We start from the raw sequence: 26,389 nt of genomic DNA on the forward strand, positions 1-26,389 counted from the left end.
AAACGGTTTGTAAAGGAAAAACCGCTATTTATAAACTATTTTTGACATCTTTTTTATATAGCTGAACTAATTAAGGTTTTTAAATACCCTCTCACACTATTAAATTTAAGTGAGAATATTATAGTGTGTGGTTCAAATTGATAATCTATCATTCTTTCAAAAAAAAATTGATAATCTATCATATTGAATTTTTATTGGAGACATAATATATTCTTAAAAAATTAACTTGTAAGATGATGATAAATTGTGAACTATATGAATTTAGATCCTCTCATGTCTTTTTGGTTCAACTATCTTTACTTTTTGTAATCAATGATTAATTGGTGCACAAAGGAAAAAAATAATAAAGAAGAGAGAATGAGTGAGATTAAAGAGGATCCAAACCCAAATGTTATAATCTTTTTTTCCTTTTTTAAATGCCAAATGTTATTATTTTAACTGTGTGCTCCAATATATTTTTTTTAAGAGGGCTCCAACAACATTTATCTACTGCTAATTAATTAACTCGGTTAATCTTGATATTTTTTCTATTATTCATAAACACATGTAGTAAAAAAACGTGGTTAGACCAGTGTTTTAAAACCCGGACCGACCAGGTCGGTTGAACCGGGAACCGAAGGGGTGGGCGGGTTGGTCAAGTAATCAGACCAGATATGCAAGCAATCCAGGAAATCTGGTATGACCCGTGTAGTCTGGGTGGATGAACCGTTATGACCCATCCGTAAACCGGACCAAATTGTAAATGATTATTTTATAAAAAAATATCAAACTGTGGCTAGTAGGAATTGAATCGAGTTCATGCAACACAATATTGTTAACACTTACCACTTGTTTATATGAACTTGCTTGTTAAATTTTCATCTGAACTATATATATTTAAGTGAAACGTTTATTTCTTACAAGTATATATATACATGTTTATTAATATATGATATAAATATCTCTCATGTTTGTTAAAAAAAAAAACTCTCATGTTCCTAAAAGAATAATATCTCACATATATATTTGATAATTATAAAATATATTTTCCATTTAGTTTTTCTTGTTAATGTGAACATGATTTTGATATATATTCGATAATTATTTAAATGTGTGAATTTTTATTAATTTTATCACAGAAGAAATTTTATTAACTTTTATATTATGAAATTTATGTGATGACTTTTTTTTTTATAAAAACTGAATCAATAGACATGCGGTCCGACCAGTGACTCATTCATTGGTCCGACCACTGACCCAGTACGTTGACCAGATCGACTACCCGTCGGGTTTTAAAAGCATGTGCCAATCTTTCAGCTAGTTTAAAAAATATTGATTTGGCTTCTAGAAGACTTGTGTGTGTGTGACTGAGCATCTAACATATATTCTCAATTCCCAAGACTTGTCGTCATCCACAAAATTCCACTCATCCAACTAACACTAATTGTCCAACTACCAAGCAATGTTACCATGTGTTCAGCTACCCCTTCTTCCCTATTTCTTCTCTCTATTTCTAGTAAGCTTCTACAGTTCTACTTATATTAACAATAATTCACTTGCTCCTATATATATTAATATACCACTCAATCATTCCTTATTCTGCAAAATAACACCATATATTATCAAATAAAATAAAAAAAAAAAGATCATTGAAACTTAATTCATTACTCTTTTTAATTTCCTATTGCAATGGCTGACACTGAACACTCCTCTAAAAATGTTACAGAAGTTTCTACAGGTACTCTTTTAAATGCATGTCTTTTATATACTAAGGTTTTAATTTTATTTTTTTAAATCAAATTATACAATATTTTATTGATTAAGAGAAATGGCATGTATTTTACAGATCAGCAATCAAACCAAAGTTCAAAGGTTGAATTTTCTGAAGAAGAGGAAATGCTTATTACAATGGTTTATAATCTTGTTGGGGAGAGGTTAGTAGACCTTAAATTATTTATTTTTTTATTTTTTAACTTTTTGTTCACTTTCATCCCAAACTTTGTTATTGATGTTATAATGTATGAAGTACCAAATAAACACAAACATCGGACACGAAAGTAACACTTACATGATGACATTGGTAATTATTTATTAACAGTAATTTGAGAATAGAATAATTGAATGTGGCTACATGTATATTCGTGTTGACATTCACATGTGTACGACACCAGACAAGCCTTTGATCTAGAGTGTCTGATGTTATAACTATTATTATTAGATGATGAATGTGTATTTTCTCATAGGTGGTCATTGATTGCTGGAAGAATTCCTGGAAGAACAGCAGAAGAAATAGAAAAATATTGGAATTCAAGACACTCGACTAGCGAATGAAGTGCCAGCTATGAATGAATGAATCAAGAAATTTGTGGGTAACTTTGAGGGAAATGAAAAGAATGTCGATTTTTATTATTACGGCTACTTTTGTTTTTGACAAAAATATTATTACTGCTACTTGAAGTAGCAGCTATATGAAATGAAGCAAGAAATGAATCTTGTCAATTTATATCATAATGCTATTTGGTGTTTAATTTTAATTAGAAGATCTACTATTCACTGTTCGTGTAAACAACAGCTCGTTTACTGCAGTGCATTGTAACTTCACTGGCATTGTGTATTTGTGTTGAGAACTTCTCCAAATTTGTTAGGGTGCAAGCAGTTGGGAAATCAAGTGTGAGCGATTATGTTACACATCGATTAGGAATGGAGAGGGGACCGATATATCTATTATCTTAAGATTTTGGATGGAGATGTGGTGTCTAAGTCTCTTATAATCCTAAACGTTTGGTCCATTGCCGCTCCCCGGACTCCCCAACATTAACCACAATTTTTGATTTGGAATGACATTTTTTTGCATCCATACACCGTGGTGTCTAAGTACAAAGGATTACCTATGATACGAGCCATGTTTTTCAAATTGAGGCTGGGGACGTGGATGTAACATTCTAAACTTTTCTAAGCAATATTGTCGTCTATTCTTACAAACTAATATGAGTTTTTTTAGAGCACCTTTAATGGTGATCTCTTCTCTTGGTCATTTTGTGGACCCTATTATAACATTTCATCTTGAAGCAACTCTATAATTTTTAACTCCAATGGCGAACTCTAAAGAACTCATATTGGATCCCACAACTTTACCTCAAATATTAATATTATATTCAAATTTAATTTTATTATAACTAGAAAAATAAATTTAATTATTTTAAATTATTATTAATACGAAAAAATAAAAAATAAAATTGAACTTAAATTTTTATAACAATAATTGAAAATCAACATTAAATTCATGACATACATAGTAAAAATTCATACTACCAAATATTAAATTTTAGGGAAATGCTAACCATTGCCCTTGGGGCATTGGATAAAGGAATAAAAATAGAAATTTTGTGTTGGAAAATGATAAAAAAAATGGTCAAGTCAACTTGTAAAAAGTTTATAAATTGTTGTTTCCAATGTAAAACTACTAATTTTGGTTACCTTAACCATTGCCCTCAGAGCCCTAAATTTTAATAATACTACAACATTTCATCTTAACTAAAGTCCATACTTTTCCTTGAGCTTATTACAATATTTTTCATGAACTTGACGTTGACTCTCATTCATCGTGGACGTGTCTGACATGATGACTTGGAATGCCTTAAACTCTATTTCCTCCATCTTTAGGATGTTTTCTTCCTCCTTAAGATGTGCGAGTTTTTCCATGGGTGCTACTCTTTTATACATTGTATCATGGACAACCTTAGAAGACGTTTCAGTTGCATTTGCGTTTACCTTTGCCTTCCTTTTTGTCGCCTTTTGCCCCATGGGACGCTCCATTGGAGATGTTGAATTAAATTCATAACTCGAAGGTGTCTCTGGATTCGGTGATGATGAGTGCCCCACCAGTAGAAGTCTTTGTTCTTTTTGAAGAAGTTGCAATTGGTGCTCCCATTCATTTATGTTCATCTTTCAATAATCGCCATGCATACTCGAGAGTGAATGGTACATCATCATCTTGAGAAAAATAAGCATGTGCATTGTTCATGATATCATTCTTCGAGGTTCCACTTTTCTTTCCATCAACAGCTGAACTATAACACCCATTAAATTTATTAACGAGACCACTTATTCAATGAAATCAAGATTTTAATTGACTAGGTTCCTTCTCTCATAACTGCCCATGATACTGATTATAATTAGCAGCGATCCTTAACCAAAAAATTTCTGCTTTTTGATCATTTCTCACAATAGGATCCTTTGAAATATTGAGTCATGTTTGAATAAGAATTATATCCTCATCCCTTGTGAATAGCTCACAAGGCTTTGTGGGAGCAGAACGTTTTTTTTTCTTCTCCCCAAACGTAATATTTTCAAGACCAACTTGGGTTGAAGATTGTGAAACATGACATTCTGACATAGACCCAGTTGATGTTTCAGGTTCATAACAAGTAAACTCTCCACTTTGTGTATCCCTTGGAGGTCTATAAAATATGTTGGGGTTAGTTGGCGGCAACGGAAAAATGGTTGTGTTTGTCGGCGGTGACAAAAATTTAGAATTTTGAGAACTTCCGTGTTGGTGATTTTGCATAAAATGTAACAAAGATTGTTGATATTATTTTAATTGGGATTCATTGGATAATACAAACAATGAACAAAAAAGACTAAGCCTCTGTTTGGTACTGCGTTTGAAACCCTCAAACGTGGGTTTACTTTTTAAAACACGGTTTCACCAAAAAGTTTGGTGTTTGGATACCTGCAAAAGCAATTCAGCCAACCGTGAAAACAGTCCCAAACGCAGGTTTACAAGAAGCTACAAGTTTAAGCTTCTGCGTCAAAGCAAACGCCAGTTGTAGCTTCAACTTTTCAGTGACATGTATATTTACCAAATTACCCATAAATTCAAGCCTTCAATCTCTCTTTCTCACAGTTTTCTTCCTTTTTATTACTTCACATCACTTCAAACTTAAATTTTCTGCTAATTGTGAAGATTTTGCATATCCAAGCTTTCAATTATCTTCAGCTTTTCCCCTATTTTTTCAGATTTCATGGTTAATCTCATTACTCATGGTATATGTGTTGGTTGGGTGAATTTATTCCTTCAACTTTTCCCCTATATATGATGCTTATGAGCTACTTGTGAGAACCATTCCATTGCTCTGCCAAGGCCTGAAGGTAAATACATATTCATATTTTTTTTGCTTTGATTACTTGCTTCAATATTGTTAATTTCTATTTCTCTTTGCTCTATTTGTTACAAGTTTTACATTAATTTTTCCATCCTACATCAATGCATTGTATGTGTTTGATAAATAGTCTCAAAGAAAAAACAATTTTCTTATATTGATATGTTTATGTTGATGAATTTTCTTGACCTGTAGAAGTGATTGTTATGTTATTATTGATGTTTATCTTTATTTTTTTCTTTCTGTTTTTGTGTTTTTAGCAAGGAGTCTATTGTTTTTGTTTAAGGTACTTGGTGTGTTCAAAGTAATTGAATGAACTAATGTAAGAAAAGAAACTTATAGCTTCAAGCCATTGTTGTAATTCTAATTTTTGTGCCTTTACGAAAAATTCCAAAGTAACAGAACTCATTCTTAGCACAAAGTAACAGAACTCATTCTTAGCACAAAGTAACAGAACTTCTTCTAGTATTGTTTTTGTTTTCTGTTATCATTTTCATCTGCACAAAACAAGGATATTGGTGTTAGTTTGATCAAGTTGCTTATGTATAGTTTGTTTCATTTTTTTTTTTATCATACTTTTGTGTATATAGTATTATGGACTCACTTAAGAGGAAAGTTTCTGCTAACCCCCCTTCAACTAACAATGAGGGTCAAAGTTCCAAAGCTAGTTGGAGGGATCTTAAAGCCACCGAGTACTTTGTCAAGGCATGTTTGGATCAAGTTTCCAAGAGTCAACGCAATGGTACTTGTTTTACCAAGAAAGGATGGCAAGGTATTGTTTCCCAATTTAATGAACAAAGTGGACTGAATTATGACAAGGTAAAATTGAAGAATAGGTATGATAGCTTGAGAAAGGAATGGAAAGTATGGTATAACTTGTTTGGAAAAGTTACCGGATTAGGATGGAATTTTGAGAAGAATACCGTTGATGCATCCGATGAGTGGTGGGAGAAGAAAGAATTGGTATGTGAATCACAAATATCTTGTTTAGTAATATTTTTAGGCTTATATTTACCTTAGATTTATATGTTAGGTTATGAATATGCAGGAAAATCCTCAATATGCAAAGTTTAGAGACAAGGGACTTCCATTTGCTCACCAACTAACCACACTTTTCAAGGATGTAGTGGCTAATGGAGAGCATGCTTGGGCACCATCAAGTGGTGTATTACCTAATGAGAACTTGGGTAATGATGATAATGATGTTGGCTTGGATGTTGAAGGCTCGGGTGATAGTGAAGATGCAAGCATTGGAGCAACAATTGGTTTTGAAAATATTAACTTGAATACATCACAAGGAGTTGCTAGTCAAAGTAGTGGACAAAAGAGAAAGAGAGTTATTGGGGCTGAACAGAAAGGAAAGAAAAAAGCTACTCCTTCAACGTCAATAGCTGAGGCTGTTAATGTTATTGCGGAGACTTGCAAGTCGCGGAATGAGGCTATAAGTAATGCATCTATTGGTGAGGTGATGGCTGAGATTCAAACCATGGAGGCAGTTACTTCTGATTTAGAGTTTCATACAATGTGTTGTAACCTAATGATGTTTAAGCCAGCTAGGGAGATGTTTGTATCACTGTGGGGTTTTGAGGAAAGAAGGTTGATTTGGCTAAATTTTACATCATTCAACCCTACTCTATTCATGAGGCCGTGATTTGGAAAAAAATTGGCTCAAGAATTGGCTTAGTGATGTGTCTTGGACTTAGCTTATGCTTTTGGACTTAGTTTATGTATTTGGTTTCTTAGTTTATGTATTTGGTTGCTTAGTTTGTGTTTAGATCTTTATTATGTCGCACTATGTGTTAGGATTTTCCTTTATAAATTCCGTATTAAGAACTCAAGTAGTATGGTGATATAAAACCTATGTATTATGCCTTGTGAATTTGAATGAAGTGAATTTGTTACATGGTTGCCTCTGTTATTTTTTATATGTCTTATGACTTATTGGTTAAATTATTAAATGGTAATGGAAACTATTGTGTCTGGCAGACAAGTGTGAACTAGTTTGTGCTAAGCTGCAAAAGGATGTACTGTATGTAGATTTGTTGAAGATTGGGACTACAACAAAATTATCATCTGTGTCAGGTAATAAAGCATCTTACAGAACTTGTTTGGTGCATGTATTATGTTAAAGTTCACTTTTGTAGGTTTGCCTTCTTAGTTGGCAATCCCCTGTTTCTAGCTATTTTAAATTTTAGTTGTTTCTCTTTATCTATGTTAGTCTAGTAATCTAGTGTTAGTATATGAGCTTGAAAGGCTGATGCTTATAAATCATGCTTATATGTTAGTTGGAACCTGTGAACTAATTACCTTCATTTTATCTGATATATAACAACCTTAATGATTAGGAGTTTTGAGGCTGGGGTATGCTTTTTTCTACTGCTGCCTTCTCAGGTTTGTTGCCATTTTGGTATATGGCAGCCTTAAGTCCTTAACAGTTGCAGCTAGGTGCTTTTTTCTGGTTCTGTGCGTGAGTTCTAACTGTTGAGATTTTTCTATTTTTCTGTTTTGTTTCAGAGGCCTTATGTTGTTGTCTGCTACCAGTCATTCATAATAATTTTAAATTGCCGGCCACCTTTTAAAATACATTCAATGCACGTATTTTATTAGAAGATTAAGATGATTCATTGAATACCAGTAACCTTCCTTCACTAACCAAATTATAAACAAAATAATTATGGGCTCAAGGGTATACAATGCACATGTATTTTGGTGCATGTATTATACTGGCAGATGGGATACAATGGATGGTAGTGTTTATATATTGTCATTTACACACAGGTCCATCTTTATTAAAATGAATGTTTGGAAGGAACAATTGGAACACAATACACAAGAGGAAGAAGATGATGATACATTTGAAGAATCCTATATTTTCGCTGCACTACTTGGTGAGTATGCAACAAAATATTTATGCAAAGCGCCATGTAGAACTAGTGAGCTCACATGTCATGCATGGGTTCAAGAAATATTGCAAGGGAATCCCACTCGTTGTTATGAGATGTTTCGAATGGAAAAACATATTTTTCATAAACTTTGCCATGAATTGGTGGAACATGATTTAAAGTCTTCTAAACATATGGGGGTTGAAGAAATGGTTGCAATGTTTTTGGTCGTTGTAGGCCACGGTGTCGGTAATAGAATGATTCAAGAAAGATTTCAACATTCGGGTGAGACTGTAAGTAGACATTTTCATCGTGTACTTCATGCATGCCTTAAGTTGTCCTTCAAATATATTAAACCCGAAGATCCTATGTTTCGTGAATGTCATGCCAAAATTAAAAATGATCAATGTTATTGGCCTTTTTTTAAGAATGCTATAGGAGCAATTGATGGTACACATGTGTCATGTGTAGTTAGTGCTAGTGAGCAACCAAGGTTTATTGGAAGAAAAGGATATCCAACACAAAATATTATGGTTGTATGTGATTGGAATATGTGTTTCACTTTTGTATTAGCTGGTTGGGAAGGCACTGCCCATGATGCCCGTGTTTTTGACAAAGCTCTTACTATTGCTAACCTTAACTTTCCGCATCCTCCTCAAGGTATGTTATATATTGCCTTACTATATATGATTTGTTATATCAATAATTAACTTATTTTCATATTTTAATAATTAATTTATTTTTAGGTAAGTATTATTTGGTAGATTCTGGTTATCCAACACCAATAGGGTACATTGGTCCATATAGATGTGAACGTTATCATCTTCCTGAATTTAGACGTTCAAGTGGGTTCGAAAATCATAATGAAGTAATCAATTACTATCACTCAAGTTTAAGATGCACAATTGAAAGAACTTTTGGGGTATGGAAGAATAGATTTGCAATTCTGCGTAGCATGCCTAAGTTCAAATATGAGACGCAAGTTCATATAGTTGTCGCAGCAATGGCAATACACAACTTTATTAGAAGGAGTGCTGAAATGGATGTTGATTTTAATCTTTATGAAGATGAAAATACTGTCATTCACCATGATGATGATCATAGATCAACTAACTTGGATCAATCCCAAAGTTTCAATGTAGCTTCTTCTTCAGAGATGGATCATGCTCGAAACTCAATCCGCGATCAAATTATAGCGTATAAGCTAAATAATTAAAAATGTAATAATTTTCAATATTATATTGCACTTGAACTTATATTATCTATTATCTATTTGTAATATACTTTAGAGCCCTGCCATTTTTTATACATATTTACAAATCTATGATTATGTATTAATAATTTACGTATATTTTAGTTTACAATTGTGTAATTTCTCATTTGTTTTACATCTTTTTATGCTTATATTATTTTATTAAAAATCACCCAATTGATAAAAAATAATATTAAAAATAACATAAATTAATATTATTTTAAAATTAATTTTGGAACCAATAAAATTCATGTATGATAAGTTGAAATAATTTTTTAATGAGAATGAGTTTTAAATACAATTAAAAGGATAGTTTAGTCATTACACATTCAAAATCAATTTTGATTCAAACTATCCAAACAACATCAACCCACATGAATCACTTTTAATAAAGTGTATCCAAACATAAATCAATTCACATTCAACTCACTTTTAACCAAAATCAATTCTCTCAAACTCAATTCTATCAAAATCAATTCTCCCTGCTGCCATACCAAACACACACTAAAGAGATGAAATTATGAAGGTAAGATTGTGTGTAAAATTAAGAACAAAGAGGTAAAATTGTGAATGTAAAAAATTTGCAAGTGATCACAATTTATAGGTAAAAAAATTTTCATTGTAAAAACACATAAAATTAACACATAGTTTCACAACGGTCATATTGGTAAAGTAAAAATTATTGCAATGACAACAAGTCATGTCAATGTAAAATGGTCATATGTGCATCCTCCATATTTTACAACAATCATATTTGCTTAATCAAAATAATAATAAATACATACAACTGGTGAAAGAAAAGTTAACAATATATAATAGTCTTATTTTAATCAAACTAACCATTGAGTTGAGTTGCTTCAGAAAGTGACAGTAGCTATAAAGTGGCGTACCCCAATGGTAAAATATACAAAATCATCTACAGTTTAACATGCCAAGCTGTCGGACAGCAACAAAGTAACTTCCGTTGGAGTTGGCCTTACTGTCTTTGTCTTGACACACTTTATGAATTTTTTTTCTAAAGGTCACCTATCCCAAAATTTATTCAAGTCAAACAAGCTTAGCTATCATGTTTTTTTTATGATATGAACTATCAAAAAGAATATGTATCTTGTTTTCATTAGCTCATACTATAAAATTTTATAGTTATGCCTGTATGTTTTTAAGATATTTTGAGATAATCGACCTTCTGAAAAGTTATCATAAAGTGTGCCCATCCACAATTTGAACTAAAATTGAACAACATATCTTAAGTTTGTATTTTAGACAACTTGTAATTTTTGTTTCGTAAACATATTATAAAGTATTGAACAACTTTTTGTTTTGTACGATATTTAATGGACAAAAATTTATTTTAATATTTTAAACAACTTGTACTTTACATGCACGCGCGATTTGTTTAAGCACAAAATCAAGTAAATGGGGAATTTTGTGGGACAAATGAAATTGATTTTAAAGTTTTGTGTCTTTATCTTTTCAAATTGAAGAAATTGAGAGAAACATAAATGTAGAGGATTCTAATAATAAATACGTACAAACTTGGATCCAAGTAATATTCAATTTTATCTATCTCAATCGATCAAAGCGTCCCATCCAGCCCATCCCATAAAACATGTGTAAATTGTCCAGAGCATTTCCTCTAGCAACATCATGCTACAATCAGATTGTAAATTAACTATTTTTAGTAGGTGCATAAATTACGAGTACCGTTTTATGTTAAAGATGAATATTTGAAGCAAAGTGTACCGCAAATGATGGTTGTATACACCACAAATTCTTGCAAATATTGTTGTGTTGTGTCCAAGAATCCTTCAGAGCCATCATCAAGATAATCTACGTAATGGTAATAATTCTAGGTTAAATATATTTGAACAATAAATGAGCCATAATATGTATGTGTTTGTGCTACAACTGAGTTTTTTCACAGCTTATTGTAATACGTCACTAGACACTATCATTCCATGGCACAAGCATTCAAAATCATCACATGTATATTCATTGTTTCCCACTTTGAAAATTGTATCACTACAAAATCACCATAAACTTGTGTTGTTTTAGACAGAAGATTATAACAAAATCAAGGTAAACTAAATAACATCATATACATTCTTAAAACCACTTGTCTTGTGTTGAGGTCCTCCTGAAAAACATAAGCAAATACCCTGACTTCCAAATGATCTAGTTTCATGTTGGGTGTAGTCTTTACAACACACTTGAAATTCTGTTGAAGAGATTTGATTGTTAATATAATGCAGTTAATGTAAGTATTTATTTATTTCTGGTTTATATAATATAATTGTCTCACCTTTGGAACAATGAATCCATTGTTGTTTCTGAAAGCAGTTGGATTTCCACTATCAACGCACTCTTACCTTGACCACCTAGAGAACATCTGTTGCGTTTATTGTTTTTAGAGAAGGACCAGTTTTGGGACGTGATCCGAACTCATGATTGAGTTTCAATCCTTCTCCCGGTGAGGGTGTAAAAGACAACTTTTTGACATTTTAGTATGTGTTGTTCTTGTGTCCTTCTGTATATAACTACAAATAAGTAAAATAACAAAACATATACATTTAACCTTTCAAGAAATCTATATATAAATTTATTGACAGTATGCGGAAAAAACTAGATGGATATTCAGCTTTGTGCTAACTCATCTTCTGTTCTCATAATTAAAAGTCTTGTTAAAAGCTTCACATTCTTTACCATGATCACTATCTGCATCAGATTGAACATACAGAAGCTTCCCTTTGTTGGTTTATTGCCTTTTGTTATCTGGAGTAGTCTGTATGAAGGCTTATGGTGTGAATGTTATTTTCTTTTGTTTCGAACCTTCATCCTCTGTGTCTGAAATATTTACTGCATCAATGTTTTTTAGCTTTTCCATCATTTTTTGTAAACCTCAATCTTGATTCTGAGTTTCTTTTGGCACACCAGTGTTTTTGGTCACATTATTTCTGTTGTCTGCCACATCTAGAGAGTAACCCGAGCAGCTATAAACGTTGGCATCATGGGGTTTGGGGGTAGGAGAGTTACAACATCAACTTTCATTAGTTCCTTTATGTACTGTTTAATCATATTAGTGTTGCACATTTCCAGGATATCAATATGTACACTTATACCTTGCATATAAATATTGATTGTGTAATAAAGCTAATGTTGTGGTATGTTTTCTTTAACAATGAATAACATATGATAACATATTTGTTTATTGGGTTCTTATGAAATTTATACCTCAATAGCTTTTAGAATGTCAGCAAGAGTAACTTATTTAGTGTTGTTGTCAGGTTTTGGAGACTCACACATTGATTCTCTGTGACAAAGATTCCTCTACAACTTATCCAGTGTAATATGTTACAATTTTAACGTACTCCAAAATTTAAAAAACTTCACAGAAACATTCATCTTATGAGTATTTATTATTATGCCATTATCAAACCAGCTATAAACATGTTTTATGAAAAATTATGCATTATATCCACCCTTGAAGCAACTTGTGGCCCAGACCTACATATACCATACATAGAAATTAAACAGTGAATAATAAAGAATAAACGAATAATTAAGTACTTTAATTAGGAAGCTTGCATTTCATTTTCGTCTGTTTGAGGTTGGAGATCTATGAAATTCTTAAGAATGGACATAGATTTGTAAGAGACTGATAATAAAGCAAAGTAACCCTTATAATAATCAAGTGGTGTATTTCAGTCAGGAGGGTGTTATTTTTAATTAACTTTAATTATTGTGTGTTTTTTAGTATACAAATAACATTTCTAATTATTGTGTTTTTTATAATAATCACATACATATAATTCACACTTCATTATTTTCACCAAAATAAACATCATCAATTAAAATCACCAAATGTACAAATATCACCAAAAATAACACACATCATCAAGTATACATCTTCATATGTTCACCAAATTTCACCAAGTACACAATTCACCAAGGTACATAAATCACCAAGGTTCACCAAGCACATGTGTCTAGACACGAATCTATATGCATGTGGTACCAAACACCGTCAAGGTCGTCACCTCAGAACAATTGTATCATAAACATTGTCATTGAATACAAAGTATTCTAATCACCGTCGTTGGATATAAATATCCTATTCACCGTCGTTGGATACATGGTATCCTAATCACTTTCCTTAGATATAAATATCCTACTTATGAATGTATGAACATATGACCCAATAACACATATGTTCAAACAACACCTCACCAACATAAACACCAACATTTTTCATATATACAATCACCACCAATATCATCACCAATTTGCATGTCAGAAATTACCAACATAAATAAATCACCAACATTTAAAATCGTCATCATAATCAACACCAAAACATAATCATATTTATCAACTAACACTCATTACCAAAAAGAAACACATTCACCTCATAATTCACAAGTCATATTCAACAAGCGTCATCACCAAACCTTCAAATTAAAATCACCAAAGAATCATCATTGACAACTATCACCTCAAAGAAACAATAATATTTCAAAGTCACATTTCACATAAAGACTGACATCTAACCACATCATGACATTCATCATATTGAACACCCAGTCATTATCAATTCATTCACATTCTATCATACTAACATGAATTCAAAGTCTACTACAAGTTGTCTGACCATAAAGTATTAGTTTGACAAGGTCCGTCTAAGTTTATGAAAACTAGCATTTTTCGATTATTCCACCAAAACCAAAGTAACCAAATTCAAATGCCTCAACCGAGTATATACACAATTAACATATGAGTGCAATAACATATACATATACGTTTCATAGGCCAATTCCAATAAATTCCAAAATTCATCTAAGTTCGTCTCATTTTATCATTTTCTAAGTTATTCAGCAAAACAAGCCAAACAAGGTCAAACACCTCAACCAAACATATACACTACTCACATATGATCACAATAGCATATGCATATAGGCATCATAGGCCAATTCACATCAGTCCCAAAATTTCACAAAGTTCGTATTGTTTTATCAATTTTCCAAAGAATTCCAATTTTCAAAGCAAAACCAAGTTAAAGCTCTTGATTGCCATCTAAAACATTTTTATAATCAAGGTTATAACAACAAACATCGAATCATAACACCAATTCACCTCAAATTCAGCATCTAGTTCATTTTTACCAAAACCCTCAATTTTTCTCATTCTTATTCAAACTTCACAAACAACAACACCAATTCAAACCCTATCAACATAGAAACATAAACAAACACTCATGAAGTGAATTCAAACATATCTCAACAACATGTCACTCACCAATTCATGATTTACACTCAATTAATAAAAAATCATCAAAACAACAACTATGAAGTTTAAGCTCTTAACACAACAATTTTATGAAGTTTATCATACCCACAAATTCACTTGAATTAGGAGCACGAATTTTATCATTTTAAATTAAAAAAGTCACAATTAACACAAAAGCACTTAAACTCATAATTGAAATAATATATTATGACTTAATTGATGAAAAGAAACAATCCCCCTTGCCTCTAGTCTTAAAAATCCAAACCCTAGCTTCACTTTAGCTTCTAGCCTTCAATCCCAAGCTCTCTCCCTCTAGCTCCTCTTTTCTCCTCTTGATTCACTTTCTCTCTCTACCTCTCTCTCAAAATGTTTGTGAAATGAGTGAATGAATGTAATGACCTAATTTTCTCACAAGAGTTGTGTTTATATAGTCACCACATAATTGGGCTAGGTCTCTAATTGTCTTAATTGCTCAGTATTCTTACCAACTAATTCACCAAAATTTCTACTCACTTAAACTGTCAAAATAACAAATAATTACCGTCTATAAAATAATTACCCTAACTCACTAGTAACTTGGTAAAAATAATTATTCCCACTTAAAACACCGAAAATAACCCTCTTAATGAAATGATCAACATACCCCTGAGTCTAAAAATAACTAAAATACCCTTCTTAAACCAAAATATACTAATCCCGAATAAAATACATACATAGACAATTAATCACATACGAGGACATATAAATACACATAATAAATAATTAAATTAATCATAGCGAAAAACGGGTTGTTACATCCAACATCCTTACAATAACCATGATATACAACCATAATTATAGCGCTTGTGTTTTTGGGGTGATTTTTTAAAGGGGTTTTGTTCGAACCGGTGTTTTTGCGGCAACCGATTTCCCCTTGTATTTATTTTTTTTCCACCCGAGCTTATTAGTGCATCTCGCACGGGCTTGTTGGTTAATAATATTTTGCCATTCAAAAAAATAAAAACTTCTACTTATTCCAACGTCTTGTAACCTTCTTACCCTATTTATAAGAAAATGTCACAACTTTTAAGGTGTAGTTATTGCTTAACAGAATTTTTTATCCCTCATTTAATGACTGTATTTTTAATATTAGTTGTATTTAATATTTCACAATATTCTATAATGGTATATTTTTAAAAATGTTTAAAAAGTTACAACAATTAACGATAGCATTGGTTTTGATGTTTTTTTAGCTTTTCTTCTTATAATAAGGATCAGATGGAGTATTAAATAAAAGGTCATGCTAACCGGTGCCCCCGGGGCACTGATTAAGTATACAAAAAAAGGAAATTCTTACCATAAAAAGAAGTTTTGTTGACTTATTTATGGATTAATTAAACAATTTTCAATGCAATAATTAACATATAATTTCTCTTTTTATTATCCTTAACCAGTGCCTCGGAGGCACCGGTTAGCATTTTCCTTAAATAAATTCATAGTGATTAGGAGCATCATAGCATCTCCAGAACTTTCTAGACGCATGAACAAGATATTAGCATCTCTTGACATTTCTTGCAATAAAGTGGAAACATTAAATGTTTTCGGATCTTTCTTTGTGGAGTCTTTTTTTTTTTTTGGTACAATCTTTGTGGAGTCTTACTATAGTAGTACAAATAGGACTCACCACCAATTGTTTTGATATTCAAGAATTCAAGTATCGGTGAATTTGTATATGTATTTAGGTGCTGATTTTGTGAATTCTTTGTGGTCTCTTTGATACAACTTATGTTAAAGAGATTGCTTATCAGTGTTAATATATATCATTTTTGCTTGTAAAAAAAAGTTCTAACTTATAAAAAAAATAAAAATACAATTTAAATAATAATAGTAGTCTATGTTCTTTTTAGCAAGAATGCTAACTTTTATATTTAATTAAGGAATATTTAAACAATAGTTTGGATTTATGAACCAATACCGACATTTGTAGGTATCATTAAATCCACATTTACGAGTAGTTAAAATATCAATTTTTTTTTTTTTTTTGTCAAATTGCCTAATTATCAGTTTATGATAAACTAATTATCAGTTTATCAATTTGTTAAACTAATCACCGCTTATGATAAATTTTATCTGTATGAATCATCATGCACGTTAAATAAATAATTGTAAATTTTATTTTTTTAAAGGCTAAAATATGCTTTTGGTCTCTACAAATATGGCGAATTTGGGTTTTGGTCTCTGGTATTTTTTTTTTTGAAATCCATCCCTGCAAAATTTTTTGTTTTTTAAAATAGTCTTTGGCCCCACTTTATTGATGATTTGGCACATTTATGCCTACGTGGCATTCGCTGACTGTGTAAGTTTGTACATTTGACAGCCACGTGGTAATTATTTTAGTTTAATTTTTTAATAAACTTTTTTTAAAAATAAAAAATATATTTTCAAAATTAAAATAAAACATTTAAAAAAATACAGAAATTTATTTTTCCAAAATTTTAAAAATAACTAATTTATTTTTTTCAAAAAAAATTAATTTTGAGTTTTGAACATTAAATTTTGAATTTATTTTTTGTAATTTTCGAAAATGAATTTCCCTTTTTCTTTAGAAATATTTTTTATTTCGCAAAAAATGAAAAATTCTTTTTATTTTAGAAAAATGTTACCTAACTTTTTTTTTATTTTACAATAATTAATTTCCAGGAAAAAATAAAAAAACCTGTTTAAGTTTGAAAAAAACTAAAAATCTTTTTTTATTTTGAATTTGTTTTTTTAATTTTCGAAAATTATTTTCTATTTTTTTCGTTTTAATTTTGAAAATTAAGTTCCATATTTTATTTTTCTTGTAAAAAAAAAGTTCCATCTTTTTTTATTTAAAAATTAAATTAATTTTTTTTATTAATTTCAATTTTTTTATATCGAAAATTAATTTCCAGTTTTTTTTAATTTTCTTTTTTTCAATTTTTTATTTTTATTTCGAAAATATGTTTTTTGTTTTTTAAAAATTGATTTTAAATAATTAAAATGAAATCAGTTACACGTGGCTGCCACATGTGCACAATTAAACAATCAGCAAGTGACACCTATGCAAAAAGAAGACACATAAGCAAGAAAGTGGGCCTAAGGACCTTTTTAAAAAACAAAAAATTTTGCAGGAATTGATTTTAATTTTTTTTTTTACAAGGGACCAAAACTTAAATTCGCTATATTTGCAGGGACTAAAAACATATTTTAACATTTTTTAAATATATCAATTTCTTTTGTTGGTTAAATAGCCTAATGATTAATAATTTATTTTTAAAATTGAATAAGTAGAAAATCTTTGACTCCTACACACGGTAATGTATTTCCGAACAACCTGAAACAACAAATTATTCGTTTGAAGTATATAGACAAGTATGTCTTCGCTTGTTAAGAAAGGATAAGTATGTCTTCGATTTTTTTCGTTACATAGATAAGTATGTCTTTTGATTTATTTTTTTTTTGTTTTGTTACAAGTGTGTGTTCAATTAGGCATGACAATAGGGTGGGATGGGGCGGAGTTTTACCTTCTCTGTTTCCATGCCTTTACTTTACAAATATTCTGCGGCGATGAGAAATTGAATCTCATCCCCGTCCCCGACAGGTTCGGTATCCCCACCCCATCCCCACAATGGATATTTTTTTTAAAATAAAAATAAAAGTATTTTTAGCCCCGATCGCAATGTTGTAATGCGTTAACCAACAAAGATATGTTAGCGGTCGATGACTGTGGTGAAGGAGAAGAAAGAGGCCGAGAGTGTGAGAGATGAAATGAGAAAAGAGAGAAATATGGTAAGTCACTAACAATCAGAAAGACTGAGACCCTCACCGTGCGAGTGAAATGATTTATGATTTGAGTTTCTATTTATATTAAAAGGGTAATAAATTAATTTTTTACATTTAAGACGAGTTTGGGTATAGGTTCGGAGTGGGTACTTATATCCTCGTTATCCATCCCGTACCCGCGTTTTAAAATCGAGGAATACCCAAACTCAATCAAAGCGGAGAAAACTCATCAAATTGGATTTGGTTTGGACGAATACCTACGAGTATAGGTTTTGTTGCCATGATGCCTATGTTGGATTGTTTAGCAACGGTTCCTTAAAATCATTATTGTGATCACTTTTATTTTTTTGTCAAATTGTCATCACTTTAAACGGGTAAGGAAAAGAACGAATATGGGCTAGAATTGGAACAACAAATGGGAAAAACACGACCTCCTCGAAATGCTCAAAATGTAATTTGTTCATCATCATCCATTTTCTATTAAGAACCACTTGATATTTGATTGTTTAATTCCAATTTCCACAATTTACTCTTCCTTTTAAAAAATCTTCTATGATCACAATTATTTAGATGACACACATAAAAATATATATCTTTGTTTTTGACAAGATAAAAATATATATCTATTAATTGGTTTTAAAATACATATTGTTTAAATTATTTTTCTTTTGCCTCTTCTCAAATGTGTATGTGACTAAATAAAATGATTAAATATTTCTATTATCTTCCAAAATAATGTTGTGAATCCCAAGAGAACAATATAGTGGACCATGTTATATACTATTCATGATATATACCAGTTACTTTCAACAATTGTCCCATACTTATTTTTATCATTTGTATTCAGCAAACTAAACTCCAAATTCAAGACAATAACAGATTGCAACCAACCCGGATGAGAAGTTGGATGATAATTGTTTATCTCATGTCTCGACCCAAATGGATTGGCTTGTTAACACCAAACTATGCCATCTAAAGGGAGAGCTTCTAGTTAGCTTTCAATTTAAAAACACTTTCTTTATAACATTTTTTTTTTTTAAGATTTATAATACTTTGTTTAATATTCACTATTTTATTTTATAAAATTTACATAAGTCTCACCAATTTATGTAATATTCATTTCCAAAGTATAGGACTCATATGAGTTTCACATCATAAGAGAATGAGTATTAAGCAGGGTATAAAAACATCTCATTAAAAATAAAACTAGTAAGTAGAATTGCTAGCAACACACGCTGTCACAAATAATAATGTGTGAGACCCATTTCTAAAATCTATGACTCATATTGATTCCTCTCAATACAAAAATTAATATTAGAGAGAGTATTTCTAACACTTCTTTTCATTAATTTGTTAGACATGAAAATGCAGGACTTTAAAATAATATATGATTTTGAAAAATATAAAATATATCTCTAAAGTTTAAAATATTATGTGAGTCATAATAATCCTTTGATTTGATATCGAATCAACATGGAGGGAGTGAACATTCAGTTAATGTACCAAATCATAATCTCTCTCTTAACTTTTACGACGATGGATTACGATGTGGTACATTAACCGAATGTTTACTCCTTCAACGTTGATTCCATATCAAATAAAGGTTTTCAACATCAGATTCGTTGTGACCTAGAGAACATCGCCTTACCCGCACTTGGTTGGTTTTTTTAGCGGCACCTTACCCCCACCTCAGCCAACCACTAACTTTTCACGATGTAGACACAACTATGAGTGGAGTGACGAGTGACAAAGGTCCTCCACATCACCTCCTCCAAACCCATTCTCTTGAGGACGCTCAAAACACGATGATGTTGGTTGTTTAGAGATAATTAGAAATTGTTCGTGTCTTTTGAAGATGCTTTAAATCGTGTGACTGTTTCTTGATCTGAGATTGTGGTTGCTATTTCTTCTTAGAGTAACCGAAATGACAAGGATTGACTTCCTGCCAATGTAACTGTCGTTTTCACTACTTCAGTTCCAGGGTTTCTCAGAGTTTGGTTTCCAATTGGTTTTGGGTTCAGAGCTTTGTTGGATCTGGTTCATTGCGTCTGGTTGTGGTTTCTTGCCATCTGAACACGTTTAGGGTTGGGTCATCCCCATCCCGTTTGGGTTTGTTCCTTACGTATGTGTTCATACTATTAAATGAATTCGTCGGGGTGGTTCTCTGGCGGATTGAGTAATTACCTGGTTCAATTTCCTACTTTTCGGATAGTTGATTATTTTCCAGATAGAAAAAGGCCAACAACACACATTCTAACACACATTTTTCAACACATTCTGTTTGATTTGTTAAAATTTACATAGGTCCCACCAAATTAATAAATCCCTTATGATTTGTTGGAACCCATGTGAGTTTTAACCAATCAAATAGAATATATTAAAAAGTGTATGTTAAAATGTGTATTGTTAGCGTTCCTCTTTTCAGAGATGTTTGAGTTTTGCATGTTTCTAAAGATAAGATTCCATGTCAGTGCTATTAGAATATCTGTCTCGGTCCTTTGACTGACTTCAAATTACTTTAATATCCTAGTCATTAGTTATGGAAAAGGTTTATCATCACTAAAAATTCAAATATGAAAGTAAAGAGAAAAAAAAAAAAAAAACACTTTTCCTTTTTAGTAAATGTCACTAATTTACACACATCCTTCGTGTATGAACACCGAGTCCGTTCTTTTAGAATGAAGATAAAATCTCAAACTTACACATATATATATCATTGTCAATAAAATAAAACCATGATGAGAATGTTCGTCGTAGTAGCAATAATATATATAAATAAATAATGTGACATCATACTAATTAAATGAAAGATGACAAAGAAAAAGTGATAGATGAACGTAAGATAAATGCCACCACCATACGTGCCTATGGATGCATCATTCAAGTGCAATGTTTCAAAATTTTCCTTTAGAAAAATAATCAAAGATAATATTTAACATAACTAGATAAAAATTATTTTTGTTTGTTTCTTCTATCCATAATGTCATCTAATTACATTTTTCACATTAGCATGATCAACTTGGGTATGCCCCTTAGTTATATAAATTGAGGTGCTTGAAGAACATTTTTCATGAGCTTCTCTTAGTTGTGTGTAATTTACATAAGAAAAGAGAAAAAAGTTTTGTTCTTACCATGGCTTCATCACTTTTTATGCCTTCATCCGTAAGCTCAATATTCTTCATTCTTGCCTTGCTTTCTTCATTTCTTGAACTTTCTTTGTGCAAATTAGTTGAGTCAGTTCAAAGTTCATAATGTTTGTTGTTCTGGTTCATACTTTAGCGCGATTGATAAAAATGTATAAGACGTAAATTTTGAGTATCTCATTAACATATCAAATGATTTTAGACGTGACCTATGTTATCATCGTTTTCAGTGGTTCAAATTTTTGTTTGAGCTTTTAATCATAATATATATTTTTCAATATTTTAGTAGCAGCTGCAGAATATGCATTGCAATTTTAACTTGTTTGATTGTGCAAAAAGTAACATAGGTTTCTGGTTTTGCATTCATAGAGAAGAAGATATGTTTAACTCATTGTTCTGTAATTTGTACCAGTTTATCAAAAGATCTCTGTACATAAAATGTAGATCGCATACATCATTTATTGAATGAACTTAAAATGTAGATTTTTACTTATAATAGTGACCAGAAGGTGTATGTTCTTCAAAATTTTGTGGACTAAAATTATAATGACATGACACCAACACATGTAGAACATTCAATCATATATATATTTTTTTAAATCATTACCAGTATTTGCATGTGTGTCTGTGTCGGTGCTTGATAACTTATCTCATGGTATCAGGATATAAGTATCAATTCAACCTGTGAAATTAACTTATACAAAAATAATATTGGTTTAATTTCATGGTACAATGAACTTAAATGAACCAAAATTATATGAATGAACACAGATAATGGAAGAAGAAGCCAGATTCGAGTCCGAAGTAGCCGAGGTGCAAGCATGGTGGAACACAGAGAGGTTCAGACTAACCCAAAGACCATACTCAGCAAAAGATGTAGTTTCCCTAAGAGGAAACCTGAGACAAACCTATGCCTCAAATGAGTTATCCAAAAAGCTCTGGAGACTTCTCAAAACCCACCAAGCCAACAGAACAGCATCGAGAACATTCGGTGCACTTGATCCGGTTCAAGTCACTCAAATGGCAAAACACTTGGACACAATTTACGTCTCAGGTTGGCAGTGTTCATCCACACACACAACCACCAATGAACCTGGTCCTGATCTTGCTGATTATCCTTACGACACTGTCCCGAACAAAGTTGAACATCTTTTCTTTGCTCAGCAGTATCATGACAGAAAGCAAAGAGAAGAGAGGATGAGTATGAGCCGAGAAGATCGAGCAAGAACGCCTTTTATTGATTATTTGAGACCGATAATAGCTGATGGCGACACTGGATTCGGTGGCACAACAGCTACTGTTAAGCTTTGTAAGCTTTTTGTCGAACGTGGTGCTGCTGGGATTCACATCGAGGATCAATCTTCTGTGACTAAGAAATGCGGTCACATGGCAGGGAAAGTTTTGGTTGCGGTTAGCGAACATATTAATAGGCTTGTTGCTGCAAGGCTTCAATTTGATGTCATGGGAGTTGAAACTGTTTTGGTTGCTAGAACTGATGCTGTTGCTGCTAATCTTATTCAATCGAACATTGATACAAGGGATCATCAGTTTATTTTGGGCGTGACGAATCCGAGTCTGAAGGGAAAGAGTTTGGCAACAGTTATGGCACAAGGATTTGCTTCTGGAAAGAGTGGAGCTGAACTTCAAGCATTGGAGGATCAGTGGTTGTCGAATGCGCAGTTGAAGACTTTCTCGGAAGCGGTTACAGATGCAATCAAGAGCCAAAATGTTAACGAAGATGAGAAAAGAAGGAAGTTGAACGAGTGGATGCATTTTTCGAGTTACGAGAAATGTCTTTCAATCGAGGAAGGTAGGGAGATTTCTGAAAGATTAGGTGTGAGAAACCTCTTTTGGGATTGGGACTTGCCTAGAACTAGAGAAGGGTTTTATAGGTTTAAAGGTTCTGTTACCGCGGCTATTGTTCGCGGTTGTGCTTTCGCACCACACGCTGATCTTATCTGGATGGAAACAGGAAGTCCTAATGTGGTTGAGTGCACACAGTTTTCTGAAGGGATGAGATCAAAGTATCCACAGATGTTGCTCGGATACAATCTTTCGCCATCTTTTAACTGGGATGCTTCTGGTATGAGTGATATCGAAATGAGGGATTTTATTCCTAAGATCGCTCAGTTAGGGTATGTGTGGCAGTTCATAACTGTTGGTGGTTTGCACTCTAATGCATTAATCACTTCAACATTTGCTAGGGATTTTGCTAACAGAGGAATGTTAGCTTATGTGGAAAGGATTCAAAGAGAGGAAAGGAACAATGGTGTCGATACACTTGCTCATCAGAAATGGGCCGGTGCGAATTACTATGACAGGTACCTCAAAACTATCCAGGGTGGTGTTGCGTCAACCGCTGCAATGGGAAAAGGTAAGCATATAAGTTAATGTTACAATTAAGATTTTAAATTGCGGTTATTGTACCTTTAGCGTCTTGATCCTTGATATTACTCAGAGTCGCTATCAAATGTGGTCACGCTTACATCAAAAACCTTGATGTCACGGCTCATATCTTAGTCGCGAAAAATTTAGAAAACACTCATTATAATGCTAATTTTTTTTGAAAAAACAACCGTAACTTTTTTTACGATTTTAACGTTTTACACCTTTTATGTTGTATTATAGGTGTTACTGAAGATCAATTTAAGGAAACATGGACTAGGCCAGGAACAGTGGGCATTGATAGAGATAATGGCAGCATGGTGGTTGCTAAGGCCAGAATGTGAAGGATCTATACTTCTGCTATGAACTATACTGCTGAGTTTGGAATTTAGGGGAAATTCAATAATTTATCAATTTATATGTACTGTAATGGAATAAATGTAGACTGGCCATTAAATCAATGTGGAATTTTTTGGCTGTATAATTTCTATTATTTCCTAGTTTCTTCAAAAACTCTCAAGCCTTATGGGCAAGGGGGAAAAGAAGACAATTATGTGTGTTTTGTAATTTGGTTTACTCTTATCGTTTAATATATTTTACTTTGTGCATTTCTTTCTATTTTTTCCTATTACATATACCTTTTAAATCGAATAAATGTACCAGAAGAACAACTTATACCTTGAAAGAAATGCTGAATTTTGTTAATGTAAAATTATATGACAATAAAGATACTCTAGTTAAACTATGAACTACTTCATTAGCTTATTGATGAGTAAACACTTCCTTATAGTATTGAACCATGAGGATACAGCTCTTAGATAGAGTTAATCACAATGATAACTTGCGTAGCAAGTTATCTAGTTAGTTAGCAACAGATAACTGTCATTGTAATATTCTAGTGTAGCAGCTCTACCATAGTTATTGTACACACTTTTGTACCTATATAAGCTGTAACAAACACTCTAAATCAATGAATGAAATCATTTATTCATTTCAATTTTTATTTTTTTTGAAAGATTTCTTCATTTCAATTCTTAGTTACATAATATGGTTTAGCAAGCATTTCATGATTAATACTAGTAGGAGAAAGCTTTTGTACACAAACTTTATGTCTTGATTTCACGAGTAATTAGCATCAGAAGAAAAAAAGTGTATGATGTCAAATTCTATTATCAATAGTATAAATAGTGGTATTGGCTTGGAACCTGGGAGTCTGCTCCTCCTCAAGGTCTCAGGTTCTATTATCTCTGGTGCCAATTTGAGAGGGTTAGTTTAGCTTCTTCAAAAAAAATAGTATAATTAAGGTCCAATGGTATAGAAAGAATATGTTCTACATCTTTACGAAAAGACAAAGCATTAAGATCATGATTAAAGTTCTATTACTATTATGAAGGATCAATTAACATATAAAACAGGAAAGAGAGGATGCAAATTTTTGTGGACTAGTCCCATAGAGCTTGCTCCTTCTTTATATGGGACCCCGTTAGTGGACAGTGAGATTGTTTCTACAGATCAGTCGATCCTTGGACTAGATACTGAGTTAAAAGAAAAAACAACTAACACAAAGACCATGAAAGAGAGGATGAAATTCAGTTGAGAAGTATTTATAATGATGTTAGTTCAGAATCAATGTAACTAACTTGCAACTAAAGTAACTAACTCATTTGAGAAGTTGCAACTACTTAGCTCAAAGCTAATTACAATAGTAAGTAACTCTACACTATAGTATAACTCTAATACTTCAACATAGAGAGATTGAACCTATTGAGGATACGATTTTTTTTTTTTTGTTTGTTGAGGGAAACATGATTATAGCATATCATTAATAATAATAGTTTCAATACAACTGGGTATTTCAAAATAAACGGTGGGACTAGCTAGTAACGTGACTTCTCTTGCAAGAGCATGAGCAGCCTCGTTGGCTTGTCGCCCGACAAACTCCACCCTAAAGTTGGAAAATAAAACAGTAAACAAATAACGACAAGAAGAAATAATACAGCCAAATTCGGATGTGTCGTTCCTGTCGGAAAGAAAAGCATCAGAAGACAATTTAGAATCCATTTCAAAATCCACGCTATCAAACTGCATATCGCTCAACCATTGTAAAGCTGAATGCAAACCAAACGCTTCACCTACATCAGCTGAAACAACACATGGTAGTGACACATCTTTGGCCAAAACAAAAGTACCAGTAGAATCACGGATACAAATTTCAATACCAGTTCGATTGAGGGAGGATGAGAACGCGGCGTCAATATTGCATTTATATCTACCTGGCATAGGAGGCCATTAAATCATTGTGGAATTTTTTGGCTTTGTAATTTGTATTATTTCCTAGTTTCTTCAAAAACTCTCAAGCCTTATGGGCAAGGGGGAAAAGAAGACTATCATGTGTGTTTTGTAATTTATTTTACTCTTATCGTTTAATATATTTTGCTTTGTGCACTTCTTTCTATTTTTTGTATTACATATACCTCTTAAATCCAATACTATTATCAGACGAAAAAAAAGTGTATGATG

At 32.0% G+C, this 26,389-nt stretch overlaps 4 protein-coding genes across 4 annotated transcripts; all 4 read left to right on the forward strand.

Annotated features, from left to right (window-relative positions):
* The first annotated feature begins 1,483 nt into the window (after window positions 1-1,483).
* On the forward strand, window positions 1,484-2,513 carry LOC25492109 (transcription factor CPC). Its single transcript, XM_013600168.3, has 3 exons — window positions 1,484-1,717; window positions 1,826-1,913; window positions 2,223-2,513. Exons 1-3 carry the CDS (start codon window positions 1,669-1,671, stop codon window positions 2,308-2,310), a joined length of 225 nt encoding a protein of 74 aa, XP_013455622.1. The 5' UTR covers window positions 1,484-1,668; the 3' UTR covers window positions 2,311-2,513.
* Window positions 2,514-5,697: 3,184 nt separating this feature from the next.
* On the forward strand, window positions 5,698-7,042 carry LOC120580214 (L10-interacting MYB domain-containing protein-like). The gene is made up of 2 exons (XM_039833721.1): window positions 5,698-6,104; window positions 6,190-7,042. Exons 1-2 carry the CDS (start codon window positions 5,736-5,738, stop codon window positions 6,790-6,792), a joined length of 972 nt encoding a protein of 323 aa, XP_039689655.1. The 5' UTR covers window positions 5,698-5,735; the 3' UTR covers window positions 6,793-7,042.
* A 1,040-nt stretch (window positions 7,043-8,082) lies between these two features.
* Window positions 8,083-9,287, forward strand: LOC112420727 (uncharacterized). The gene is made up of 2 exons (XM_024780301.2): window positions 8,083-8,683; window positions 8,770-9,287. Exons 1-2 carry the CDS (start codon window positions 8,140-8,142, stop codon window positions 9,237-9,239), a joined length of 1,014 nt encoding a protein of 337 aa, XP_024636069.2. The 5' UTR covers window positions 8,083-8,139; the 3' UTR covers window positions 9,240-9,287.
* Window positions 9,288-21,353: 12,066 nt separating this feature from the next.
* On the forward strand, window positions 21,354-24,477 carry LOC25492112 (isocitrate lyase 2). The gene is made up of 3 exons (XM_013600171.3): window positions 21,354-21,503; window positions 22,256-23,858; window positions 24,113-24,477. Exons 1-3 carry the CDS (start codon window positions 21,474-21,476, stop codon window positions 24,211-24,213), a joined length of 1,734 nt encoding a protein of 577 aa, XP_013455625.1. The 5' UTR covers window positions 21,354-21,473; the 3' UTR covers window positions 24,214-24,477.
* The last annotated feature ends 1,912 nt before the right edge of the window (window positions 24,478-26,389 follow it).

The sequence above is a fragment of the Medicago truncatula genome, chromosome 4, assembly GCF_003473485.1.
Source record: "Medicago truncatula cultivar Jemalong A17 chromosome 4, MtrunA17r5.0-ANR, whole genome shotgun sequence".
NCBI lineage: Eukaryota > Viridiplantae > Streptophyta > Magnoliopsida > Fabales > Fabaceae > Medicago > Medicago truncatula.